Source organism: Chroicocephalus ridibundus, chromosome 5 (assembly GCF_963924245.1).
Source record: "Chroicocephalus ridibundus chromosome 5, bChrRid1.1, whole genome shotgun sequence".
Classification (NCBI taxonomy): domain Eukaryota; kingdom Metazoa; phylum Chordata; class Aves; order Charadriiformes; family Laridae; genus Chroicocephalus; species Chroicocephalus ridibundus.
In genome coordinates this window covers 34,651,123-34,664,216 of record NC_086288.1, presented here as the reverse complement: position 1 = coordinate 34,664,216, position 13,094 = coordinate 34,651,123, and the positions used below count along the sequence as shown (strand labels likewise).

At 42.0% G+C, this 13,094-nt stretch overlaps 1 protein-coding gene across 3 annotated transcripts in view; it reads right to left on the bottom strand.

Moving 5' to 3' along the window:
* Positions 1-2,548: 2,548 nt before the first annotated feature.
* FHIP1A (FHF complex subunit HOOK interacting protein 1A) overlaps positions 2,549-13,094 on the bottom strand; it is a 93,161-nt gene continuing 82,615 nt past the window's right edge. For all 3 annotated transcript variants that reach the window (XM_063336565.1, XM_063336562.1, XM_063336563.1), the window contains 4 exons: positions 11,976-13,016; positions 8,259-8,437; positions 7,848-7,986; positions 2,549-3,765 (listed from right to left, as the gene is read on the bottom strand). In XM_063336565.1, coding sequence (XP_063192635.1) covers positions 3,515-3,765; positions 7,848-7,986; positions 8,259-8,437; positions 11,976-13,016 — 1,610 coding nt within the window. In that variant the 3' untranslated portion in view covers positions 2,549-3,514. The remainder of the gene's footprint in view (positions 3,766-7,847; positions 7,987-8,258; positions 8,438-11,975; positions 13,017-13,094) is intronic.

Here is a 13,094-nt window from a genome sequence, read left to right as displayed (position 1 = left end):
GAAACATCTAGCAGGAGACTGGACTTTGGTATCATGGAGCCACCACCTGCAGGTTTTGCAATAGGTCTGCCAACCCCAAGACACTTAATTTGTGAGCGATGCAGAGACAACACGTGGAAGAGGGACTGCTGTGGTCACACACATGCCTGAGGGTGGGGAAATCCAGACCATGGCGCACTTCCTTACTCTTGGAAAGAGCAACACAACACCGTGTCTGCCAGGGGCCAACTTGGCCGGAGCACAGCTTGGACCAGAAGCATATGGGTTTTTTTGGAAAAAGATGTATCATTGGTGAGAGACGGGATAACACTTCATCTAACTGGAGGGAAGCAGCTTATTAAACAAGCATTTGGCTGAAGAACTTACACGCACAGAGGTAATTAATCTCAAAAGATCAACATTTTCAACCTAAATCACAGGTTCTGCGTTTTGAAGACAGGAAGATGCACTTCCTGCCAATATTTTTTTCGCTGGGTGCTGGCCATTATGCTCCTATCACAACTAAGACACAGCTGCAAGTCTGACGCAGCTCAGGAACCAGGTAACAGAAAGTTACAGGTACGATCGTCGCTGGTAGAGTCCTGAGCCAGGGTCACTGCACTCTTCCACCTCTTCCTTTTGGGGACCTGAGAGACGGATTTCCCATTTACGAGGGGACACTGTGCACACACACAGTTGTGACCTTCCAGCAAGAATTCTTCCACACGACTCCAGATTTCAAAGGCTGGCTTTATCCTACCGCACGTAGAGCATAAGCTCTACTACAGCTTATGAGGTAAATCCTCCACTTCCTCAAATTTACAGATGCTTTTTTGAGCGGCCCACATTTTAAAATCCCCACGTAGCTTAACAGACCTGCTGAGATGAAACTGCTGTGAATTTGTACATTTGTTGAGAACACCAGGTAAAATTAACAATCTCAAAAGAAATCCCTTCTACCCAGCAAATAAGATTCTTGTTTTAGAATAAAAACAAGGGAAGGGACTGTTCACATAGTAACTTTACTGCCTTGAGCATGGGTCTGCAGAATTCTTTATTTAAAAAATAAATAATATTTTTCATTCCTTTTTTAAAAGTCCTTCAGAAAAATGACTGAATCGCTTCTGCAACTTAGCACTTGTTTCTGAACTACTAAAAGCTACCTGATCACACTTATTTGGTACTTTTTCTTTTGCTCACGTGAAGTTCCTCCCAGAAGAGGTGAGGAGCAGAGCAAGCACTGCCCCTGCATCCACAACGCCAAAACACTTGCCACACACAACACTACTGAGTGCCTTCAGGCCAGGCCTGCGAGCACAGCATGAAAGACAGCACTACTGGTAATAGTGGGAAAGGGGAGTGGAGAAAGAAACCACCATTGTCCTAGGACAAGTTCAAAAGAAAAAAAAAAAAAAAAAAAAAAAAAAAAATCTTAATTCGTTCATCACCCATTTACAACAACAACGCAGGGGAAAAGAGAAAAATAAAGAGCTCTTTTAAACCTTTATAACTGAGATTTAAGAAAACACTGCCAGCCTCGGCTTCAGATTCTAAGGAAGCTTGTGAGGTGAAACAGGGCCATGTGGAGATCAGTAGATGACTTACAGGATGGATGATGCAATCATGCCTTAAAAAAAAATAAACAAGTTAGAACAGAAAGCAAACCAGAGAGTCAGCTAAGAAGCACCCAGCCATCATGGAAGTGAAGACTGTACAGCAAACAAGGGAGGACGCACCCAGAGAAGTTCTTGAGGTGTCTCTGTTAGAGGTACACTTTGGGATTGTTTTTTTCCTTGGAATAGCCTACAGCATTCTGACCCAAGAAACGCATCTCACAGCTTGTAGATTAAAGCTATAACTTTTCTAAAGCATCTAAAGGATTTAGGAACCTAAATTGCACTGCAAATTCCACGGGAGTTTGATCTGTAATTAATTAGACTCCTCTGGGGTGTCTTTGTTTTTTGTTTTTAAAGTGTTCTTTTCCCTTGCGGTCTCTGAGAAAGTGTGTTTCAAAATCAGGACGTGATTAACTGGAGCATCCCATATTACAGAATTACAACGAGCAGGAGAACTGATGTATGCAAGTGTTATTTCTTATTTCTGTTTCTTCATATTTCCTGGAGTCACTTTTAGTTTCTTTCCTGGACAAAGGGGTTTAAGGCCTTCTTGAACTAAGCCCCTCGTTATGTAGCCAACTACAGCACACTGGAAGCACAATTATGCTACTAAGATAAGATGAAATGCAGTGATGATGCACCAATTCATCATGTTTGGGTTCTCCTAATGAAGCCCATTACTCACAGAAGAGAATTTTCTCAAGCATTTAGTCACCAGACGACAGCTTTCCCTGTAACTCCTTCCTTTTCTACAGCTGGTGAATAGTCTGGTCCTCCCCTCACCATCCCAAAAGTGCAATATTAGGAAAAGTCAACACCTAAACTAAAAGTAAACAAACAGTATTTAACTTTCCCTTAACCAAAAAAAATAACAGTAAACCAGAACATCTTTCAGGAGCAAGCCAACCTTTTTAATTTAAAAAAGAAAAAAAAAAAAAAAAGACGACAAAACAGCCTGCTGTCCTTTTAATACTACTGAAAGATATTGAATACCTTTCTTTAGCTTATTAAAATAAGCATAAAACAAACTACATACTAATTACAGCTTGCATAGAAACATTTTGCTTTGTACTTTGTGCAAATCTTACTAAATAAGGCATGCTTGAGAGTTTAGGTAGCAATGCAGTAGTTATCAAAGAATGCTGAGAAACTGCAAGGAAAATTCCAGGCAGTCTGCAATCCACATCCACTTACACAGTTCATTTGACTTCAAAGACCAACAGCTGATGGCTGCAGATCTGTCTGCAACATAAGGCAATATGGTATGTGTAGGGTCCAGCACCTGCTTTCAGCTAGTCATGGGTTTAACACACATAAGATCACTTGAATTCAAAAAACCTGAGCCACTAGTTAAAAAGAGGGCTTCAGACGTGGATCGGTAAGAACCTCGTTTCAGGGAAAAGGAAGGGAAGCGGGGAAGAGGACAAAGACATGAAGAAGCACAACCCTTCACGTAAAGGGGGTTTTTGTGCAGGTGTTGCGTATATTTTTATACCCTGAACTGTCCCCACGGGACAATGTTTTTTTCCAAACAAACTGTCTTCCAACGAGTTATCCAGAAGAGTATTTCTGGAACAGAAAAAGCGACAATGTTTGCCTCTCTTAGCCAACCTACAAGTGTCTATTGCAGAAATTCAACAGGAATCAGCGACACTAAAGAAGGGTGGCTGTGTAAAGAGGAGAAGTAGGGAGCTGCAATAAGAGCAGTATCAGAAATCTCTCAAATAAGTTACGTAGCACAGAGGGAAATTATAAGGCCTAATATAAGGTAAGGTGGAATAACATTTTGCCTCCTTCTTCCCCCTTCAAATCAAGTATTTTCAGGAAATATTGAAGTACAACATTCTTTTGTAAGCAGCTTTGCATTAAAAATCTGTTCAAACTCCACAAGTTTTTTTAAAACATGTTTTAAAAACCCACTAATAATAATCCTCAAAATCCCCTAGTATTTTGTAACATAAAATGGAATGCTCCTGGGCGAGTGCTGCCAGCTCCTTGAGGAACTCTGGGAAAAGGGCAGCTGCAAGTACGGCATTCCTCACGTGCGCGGGAAGGCCGGGATGAGCCAGGCCTTTCTTTCCTTTCTGTCCCAGGAAAGGCTGGAGTACAGCCGGGTAAGCTTCAGAGAGGTTCCTTCCTTTCCCCGCGTTGCTGCTGTGCTGGATATTACCTAAAGCCAGGAAAAGAGGAGAGGAGAGGAAAAAAAAATTTAAAAAAAGAAAACCAAACAAAACCCCCTCAGTATATTAAGCACACACAGCATTCGTACAGTTTCCAAACCCAGTTTTTACAAGGATTGTGTTCAGAGCTGCAGTTTGCAGTACCCAGACCGTGCAGGGAGATTCTCCACTAATCCAACATTTTAAAGTTCTATGTGGCCTGATTATATTGCATTTTTTATTAGCTATCTTTCCCCAGGTTATATATTATTCAGTTCCAGCTCTGATGAGAGAAATATGTGGGCAGAAGAGGAGTCAAGGGAAAGAGTAATATGGATTTACCTTATGAAATAGCAGATAATATCTACCCATCTAGACCCAGCACGGCTGTCTCAATTTAAGTGATGCTGGTGCTCTAGCCCTCCCCCAGATCAAAATATCGTTTGGACTTCACTTCCCTCTTTCTTTCTCTATCCTCTCCCCATGAACCACCGTGTAAATGGGTTTGGGGCCGAGCTATCACATCGCCACGGGAGTTTGAAGCAAGCTAGAAACTAAGTGGAAAAAAACATTTGAAAACTTGATTTTTCTGCGGCTGTAACACCACTAACTACGCTTGCCTTTAACTCCCTGTAAAGCAACTAAACATTAAAAAAAGAGCAAGTGAAAGCCACCGTGTGCTCTGTTATATGATCTCTGCTGCCAGAGTTCAGAGGATCAGGGCTCAAGCATCAGAACGCACGGAATTACACTGACAGCAGCACTTAAATTTCAATCAATTGCTCCTTGATTCAACCTGAAGCAGAACCGCACTTTAATTAAATGATAATTAATTTAGTGAAACTAAAAAGGTGACAAAATTTAACACCGATGGAAATAAATACTTTACGAAGAAAAATTAACTTGCAGAACTCACTGCCCCAAGATGTCATTGAGGCCAGAACGGGACACAGATAAAATCCCGCCTAACTTACAAGGGGATGTTCTCATGAGCTGCATAAGTAAATAATTTCTTTAAAAAAATAAAGGACTGTCATATTAACTCCCATACTGCGGATAAGCAACCGCCACATGGCTGCATTAAGAAGAGGTTTCCCTTGAAGCGCATGCAGTTTCTGTTCAAACACCTCAGTCTCAGGTTACACCACCCTTTCTCCGAAACCTCTGCAAGTAGCTGAAGCCGGGACCTGCAGATGAACATCTCGCCCCACGCCACAGAACAACCCCCCCGCTCAACACCTCTGCACCTTTCTTCCTTCCCTGTAGTTCTCCTAAGGCACCGTGGAATTGCCGTACGCTTCCAAATACTCGAAAGGAAATCTCATCTTAATCATCTAACGGAGTTGTACTTTCCTTGAGTTTCACAAAAACCTTTCCAACTCCAGACTTATCAATCATTCATATTGTTATTCTACAAATTTTTATCTACTAGAGACAGAGTACAGGAATTTCAGTTCTGTGAAAAGTTCTGACTGTGGGAGGAAAAACAACTTAAATTATGAATTACAATGAAAAGATAAAGTTTTGAGCTTCTTCCCTTGAAGATTATTTTTTTTTTAGATTTTTCTAACATCAAAATGTTTCATAATTAATATTTTAAGGTTTTAAAATCATTTAGCCAATATAACCAGAATGCTAGTATACTGTCAAAGCTTTTCTTTTTTTTTTTAGACTCTTCCCTTGAAAAAGCATAGAAATTGATATGTTTCCCTAAAAACCTTTTGATTTAGATTTAACTGCTTATTAGGGAGGAAAAAAAAAAAAGAAGAAAAAAGCACAGAAAGCTGGTCTAGGGACAAGAGATTTGATTATTTTTTTTTCTTTGACCAGGATTGTCCACTTCTTTCTAGGGTCAGGATGCAAACTGAATCATACAACTGAGAAATTGAGTACTCTGGAGATGTTATTACCAACGCACTGAAAGAAGGGCAGCATTTCATATGGGATCTACATCACGACAGTTCTACATATCTAACCAGAACCCAAACTATTGTGTAAGAAAACCACATACTACTGCAAGCAGAAAATAACAAATCATCCATTTCTGCTCGAACGCCTTCAGAGAGAATCACTGTGTCAAGAGAAAGGAAATGCTCTGGGATATTTCAGTTTTACATTTGTGTTCCCCACTAAGTCTGGCTGCCGTTTTTCAGGTGTGAGTTCCGTAGGAGGCCAGTTACGCTTAGACCCATAGAGAAAACTTCGGGGAAAAAACCCTCAGAGAACAACTAATTTGCACGATGCTCAATGGTGGCATTCAAGCTAATGCAAAGAAATCCTACGGGAGGTCCTCATTTTTTGAATTTTATTTTCATTTACCATTATTCTAGCAGTTCCTACCTTGCACTTCTTAATCAAAATAATGAGCTACCGTGGGCTGATGGACTACGGAGCCAACTTGCCCCAAGAATTGCAATTTGATTACTTGCATCACCAGTCTTGTTGGGAACCAAGTCTGCAGTTATCCCAACATTTATTAACTCTCCGTCTATTTGTCAAGAGGTGCCTTCTTTGCAGGGGTTGCCACAACACAGAAGAAAATGTACCAACAGGGTGACTAAGCAGCCTGGTTTCAAATTCCTAAATAATGGCCAGCATGAGTCAGCCTAGCAAATTCTGAAGCCCACAGAAGAAAACTGACGTAAAACTGGAAGCATAAATAAATGCCATTGGGAGTGCATTATATAAAAGTTCTTTTTGCCAGCAGCTGAAAAAAAGGACACTAAATGTTGCCTCCTAATCTCATCTCCCACATGCTAGCTACAATACCATCTAATTGTAAGGCTTCTCTAATCTACGGCACCAGAATGTAGAGCCTAAAATGCTACCGACATTTGCAATACACAGCTCCTTTACAGCAGGCGCCTTCCACAGACTAATTCTTTAAGAAGCAGCCTTAGCAAGATCATAATTTTATAGACTAGATGTACTGCAAACCTTAGAAACACATACCATGCTGCCTAGAAACCAGGTAAATTATTATTCAGAGCCTTGAAAAATTAAAAAACAATTAAAATGGCACATAAAAAGCCCTGCTTTCCACACCTCTGGAAATCCAAGGAACGTATCAACAACTTCCCAGAGGTATAGGCAGAGCAGGTGATTATTAATGACTCCCAGTGATGCGTAAACACACACCTGTAAATGCTGCCTCTCTTGAGCCCTGTTGCTGAGTCAGCTCTTAATCACTGTGGTCACTGCTCTCGCCAAATTCGACACATTCCCGTCACAAGGGAAGCTGACTTTTAAGGGAACCCTGCACCCAACGTTGCCTGCTCAGCAGCAAGCTGAGAACAAGCACATCCCCAGGGCAGGGCCCCAACTCTACCAGCTGCCTGGCTGCATCTGGAAAGTTCTTAATTAGAATGTAACATTCTTCATTTTGCTTATTTTCACTTGCTTCCCCCACGTCAGTGTGGATATTGGTAAACTGTCAAGACAGGTGTAGCGTGCGCTGTGCTTGATAAGCATTAGATGTTACAGAAGTCCCCTGGAAAGCTGGCTTGTTGGGATGATACCTGTTTAACTCCCCACTGCTCTCAAAGTGTCCTGGCTTTTATACCCCCACCCAACCCTTTTTATTTTGTTTTTCATTGAAGAAAGCACAGTTTTCTGGCTAATATCCATCTCCTTCAGTAGTAGCCCAAAACATGATATGAAGCCTTATTCAATTGTTGCAGAAACCAATTCATTCTGGACTTCTGTCCTCCCTAACATTTATCAAAAAAGAACCAATGACTAGCTGAAGGTCAGGCTAAAAATAAAATGAAATCATGCACATATGCCATCTCACCTCATGCCTTGAAAGCAAGTTTGTTTATGGCCAAACTGACAGCGAGCCAAGAGATGATTTTGTTACTCCTTTAAACAGACATTTTCGGTAGCAAATAAAAGCTTCTAAAGAGCAAAGAATATCCAAATAGATCCATATACAGTGGCCTACTGAGCATCATCAGCTTAAAGTCAGAAGGGTACATCTGGTTAATGATATTCACAAGGCACCACACCTACTTTTAATCATGCTGTAGAAAACGAGAGAGGCAACTGGTGAGTTGTTCCACCCAGCGCTCCTCTGAGTGCGGTTAACATTTACCTTTGGTTAGCAATTCTTCCGCGGCATCAGACATGTCCACGCGAAAAAGCAAGTACTGTTGGGCCTCCAGGAGAAGACCTGGGAAGTCTTTTTCAATGGAAGCAAAATGTTCAATTTTATTTTTCACAGATGCCAGCACCTGCCAAAGCAACAGTAACAATTACTTCTTGCTCCCAGTGCAGCCCGACTCAGGCTTTCTCTAGCTACATTAAAATAGAGTTACGACAGAAGTTATGGTCATACAGAATTTCCAGTTCTTTGCACAAATGTAATTAAAACATCGAAATGAGATGAGAGGCTCTCAGACAGGTGGGAAAGCAACAGGTGGAACTGAAAAGAGCTAATGTAAGGTTTAACGAGACACCAAAAATACCGTTCCAATAGGCATGACTAACCCTTGTGGTCAAATACCTGATAAAGTGACCGCACGCTAGGCTGAAACACCATGTTGGTGTTGAGCAGAAAGGAGCGAAGAAGAGGCTGTGGATAACTTGCCAGCTGAGTAATAATCCCAATAAGCAGCAAATTTACATGCAAGGAATTCTCCAGCATGTTCTCCAGCTTCGACAGCACTACGCTGATGAACGGTCCTGCAAGAAAAGAAGAAGGAACCAATGCTTTTGTTTTCACAGAAGAAAAATCCTAAGATCTAGGAAATAGGCATTTAAAAGGAATTTTGATCATAACCAACCAAATCAGACCTCCCACATGCTAATTAAAGCCAGCAGGGAGAAAACCCAAACTGTATCTTAACAGACAAAATAGACTTAACAGAAGTGTTAAAAGCTTTTGTGAGCAGAAGCACTTTCACTAGCTAGCCAATGAGTTTACGTTAATGGCATTTTTAACATGTCATTTAACTATTCTACTTTACATGTGCCAATAAGGATTTAGCCTGGTATATTATGGTCTACGGTTCTATTCCGCTTGAAGTTAAGTGGAATGGTACCACTAGTTCCAATGCAAACAGAATCTGCCTTTTTTACACCTGTGGTGCCCGATTCCTACGAAAGGACTGGACAAAGTAAAATATAGCTAAGCTTTCTTGTCTTATCAAAAAACTGTGCTGTTCTAAAGAAAATAGGAAAATGCTACTCTAAACATAAAAATCAAGGCCTGTGATAGTTCGCAGCACAAGAAAAGGCATTTTCAGTAGTGCAGTCACACAAAGCAAAGACGACATTAAAATGGATTTATAAGCAAAATTATTGGTAGATGTAGGCTTTATCATATAAATGTCACCATTAAATAATAGCTTTAGTTTGTGTATTCATGCTGCAGGATAAACACTGAAATGCAGAAGCATTTACCATGAAAGTACATAAACCCTTAGTGTTCAAGCTTAAGAAACCTTTGCAAAGCTGAGCATGACTTTAACCAAAGAATACATATTGTTAGGCGGTACAGCCGGTGAGATGCTTGAGGCAGTCTGTAAGAGTGACCTAATCACTCGTAAAGTGTTAGAAACGTCCCTCATCCCACACCCAGTCCCACCACACCGTTCTGGCTGTGTAAAAGCCAGGGAAACCACGCAGGAGAATCCCTAGGTGACACGGTTACAGCATTGCTAACTTTGAACATCCCACCCTAGTCCCTGACACAAGATTCAAGCCACGGGCGTTTCTGGGGTCAAGCAGGTGGTTATAAATCCAATCCCATTCCAGCTCCCCTCAGTTAGCAAATGGCTGCCATTACGGCTACCTGGGCATAGTTCAGCCCAGTTTAACACATCTGCTGTAAATTGTGGCACAGGCTACAGCAATTCTGGGCCAGTGCAACAGTAAGGATCAAATCAGAAGTGCCTACATTGCCACTTCACCTAACAGAGCATCACTAAAGGTTGAAGCCTATCATGTTTTATAGCGACCGTGAGTACAAAACGAGCACTCCCTTGAGACTCATCTATCATGGCTAATGCCAGCACAGCTCCACTCACAAGAGAAAAGGTAGGAGTTGACAAGGCTTTATGTGGCTGCTACCTTTCAACCACCACGTCAGCCATCGGAGTGAAGGTTGGTATCACATCCCGCAGGAATCCCCCACTGCCTGGGCACCCAGTGGAGCAGCCCCAAAAACCTGTTGTTGAGATATAGTTTCTCCTGTCCCAACATAACCTATTGCTTCCCCTTTCGTGTTCATGGAGATGTTTTCACAGAGCTCCTGAGAGACCACAGTGCAGTGTGAGCTCTACTGTATCAAGAGGGATTGCAGGAGAAGGAGCTGAGATATATCACTGTTTCGCTCCTCTAGGTCAGACTTCAAAGCTGAGTAGGTAAAGCTGAAGCTAGTACTTGTTCCAAGTGCTGTAATGCCACTGCAAGAGGGGTTTCCCAAGATATAGTAAAAAATTTCTCAGTGTTAAAGTGACTTTCCCCCCACCCCTCCAAGAAACAGGGTAAACAGATGAGAAGTCAAAAAATTATTCCTTTCCTGAATAGGAATTTCTGACTATTCAGGACAAACACTGACTGGCGAGGGAGGGGGGATGTGTGTGTGTGATAAAAATTCCTGTTTCTGAACACTACATTCTTTCTTGCTCAGGGAAAAACAGGTATGATAGTGTTTAATGCTTTTAAATTGGACACAGACAGCAATAGGATATTTTCTTCATAGATCCGTAGGCCTGAAGACAGCATCTTTGCACTGCTGACACTTACTGGGTGTGGGAAACTGTCTGGTTATTTGATTCTGCAGAGAGAAGCCCCATGCCATGACAGCATCCCAAAACAGTGAAATCAACCAAAAATCCTTATCACACGCATCTACAAACGTGATGTAGCATTCCAAATTAAATATATTATTATATCTGAAAGACACTGCAATCTCAACATTTCTGAGGCATTGTTATGAGCACTTGCTTGCACTAAGATCTCCACTAAAGCAAGGTAAACAGCCTAAGAGTAAAACATGTTGTGGATGGGGAGCAAACGGCAAGGCTTTTTGTGCGGATTTTTTTTGTTATTATTATTTTCTTTTGCTTGGTTGTGTTTTTTTGTGGGGGTGGTGGTTTTGGTGTGGGTTTTTCAGAAAGGAACAAATGGAGGGAGGGACTAGACGAAGAATGAGAGACAGAGACAACATTTTTGAGCTACATTTGACAGCAGATAATGTGAAACAGAAAGGTTTGAATGTGATTAGCATCTGATACAAGGAAATTGCCACCACAGCAAAAATAGCAAATTGATTGAAAAACAGGCTGAATTTTTCAATTAAGAAACTGTGCCAGGCATGCTGGCCACAGCTGACCAGAAAGGGCTGCATTTCAATGGACACAAATGAATGTTTTCCCCCAGCTTTCAAATTAACGAGATGCCATCTTATTGAGGTTTTGTTTTGAATGAGGAAACCTAGATACACTATTATTTTTTATTATTTGCATTACTGTGGTATCTAGGAGACCTAATTAAAGATCAGGAGCCTGCAGTGCAAGGAGCTGTACAAGTACAGATCAAAAGCCCACTCTAACCTCCGGTAGCACTGTCATTCCTGAATGGCTTGGACAGTCGGCGGAGACCAAGCTTAAATTGCTGCCTGGCACCAGACAGAAAAGCATCCCAAAAGCGAGGGCAGGCCTGACGTTGGAGGAACAGGATGCCAGGGCAGAGCATGGAGACAGGCACGTACAGACATGGCACCAGTGCTGCCACCTCGTGCTAAAATGTGAAACAGCAGAGAGGGAAAAAAATGGCAACGCGATACCACATCCATAGCATGACAGATGAAAGCCACCAGGAAAACAAATTATTTACCTGGGCTCTGTATTTTAGAACAGTTACTCCAATCCCCTTTCAACTGCAAAAGCTTTCTCTAGGAATGATGGAGCTCTCACATACAAACAGCGTAATCCCTGCTCAAGATTTTAAACAATTACAAAACACAAGCAGCCAAAAACCCCCTGAGGAACCACCATTTGCCGTCACCACATTGACTGCTCTGCTCTGTTTTCATGTTGGATCTCTCTTTCTCCTTGGACTGGTCTCAGCTATTTGGGCTATACCCTCATTAGTGCCAGGACTGTTCCTTGCTCAATGCTTGCGCCGTGTGCCACACAGCGTGATCTCATTTGGCCACCTTTAATCAGCACGCCTTCCTGTATTTACTAGATATGTAATTGACAGAACATTCCACCTGTAAATGGAGCACTCTGACTCCTGGCAGTGTGCTTGGGAGAGACATCCTCCTTCGGTCCAAAGGGAGATGAAATGCTCTCCGCAGAAGGGGTGTCTGCTGAGAAATTCTCAAAGTCCTCCTCTTCTTCTGCAGGAGAGACAGGGTCAGGAGTATCCAACTTCTGCTCCTCCAAGCTTGCGCTGTTTGGATCCAGTTCCTTAATAATTTTGTCATACTGTGCAATGAAATCCTCACCATCTGTGCTCAGCAGTCTTACACTTAAGTTACGATCTGCCTCCTGAGGAGAAAGCTTCAACTCTAAGTCTGGCTGTGGATCAATCTCCATCATTTTCTGGTTTATTTGTTCTTTCATTACACCTTGAGTCAAGCTTGAATTTCTGTTACTGTGCTCATCCAGGTCCTTTTCCAGCTGGCTCTTTGCAAGAGGCCCATTTACTACAGTCTGGCTTTGAACCTCATGTTCTCTGGCTACATTTAAAGTTTTCTCCTTGGAGTTGTCATCATCTTGAGTATCCTTCTGGGCACATAACCTGTAAACCATAACATCATCCTGAAAGTCCGATTCCTCTATGTAAGATCCTTTGATGAGCATGATGGCATTTTTTTTCATTTCTTGAATGTGTTTTGGTGGCTCTGCAGGTGGCTGCAACTCTGTGCTTCCCAGATCATCATACGGTTGCGATGAGCTCACATCAGAACCAGGAGAAATCCCAGTGTCATAGCTATCATCCCATTCTAGATCCAACTGCATCTTCTCACTGAATGGAGTTACTTGAGAGGAGCTACACATGCTTGGTGTCCTTTGCTGGAGCCGAAACATGGGGTGTTCCACATCTGTACTGTTCTCCTCAGCAAGCGTTTGGATGAAGGTGTCTGGATCAGGGTTTATTCCATCATACAAGGCCGACCAAACCTTACAGTCTTTCAGACACTGGAGGATGGCTTCTTGAGCTTCCCACAAGTACTGCAAGTAGCTGATGTCCACAGCTCTTCCACATTCCACAATGCAAGTAGATTCAGAAGAGCGTCTCCCAGAATCTGAAAGTAAAGAAGATTATTCATACTGTGACATAATAAAATAACCCAAAAGTTCTCTAGCAAGGCAGTCACTAAGAC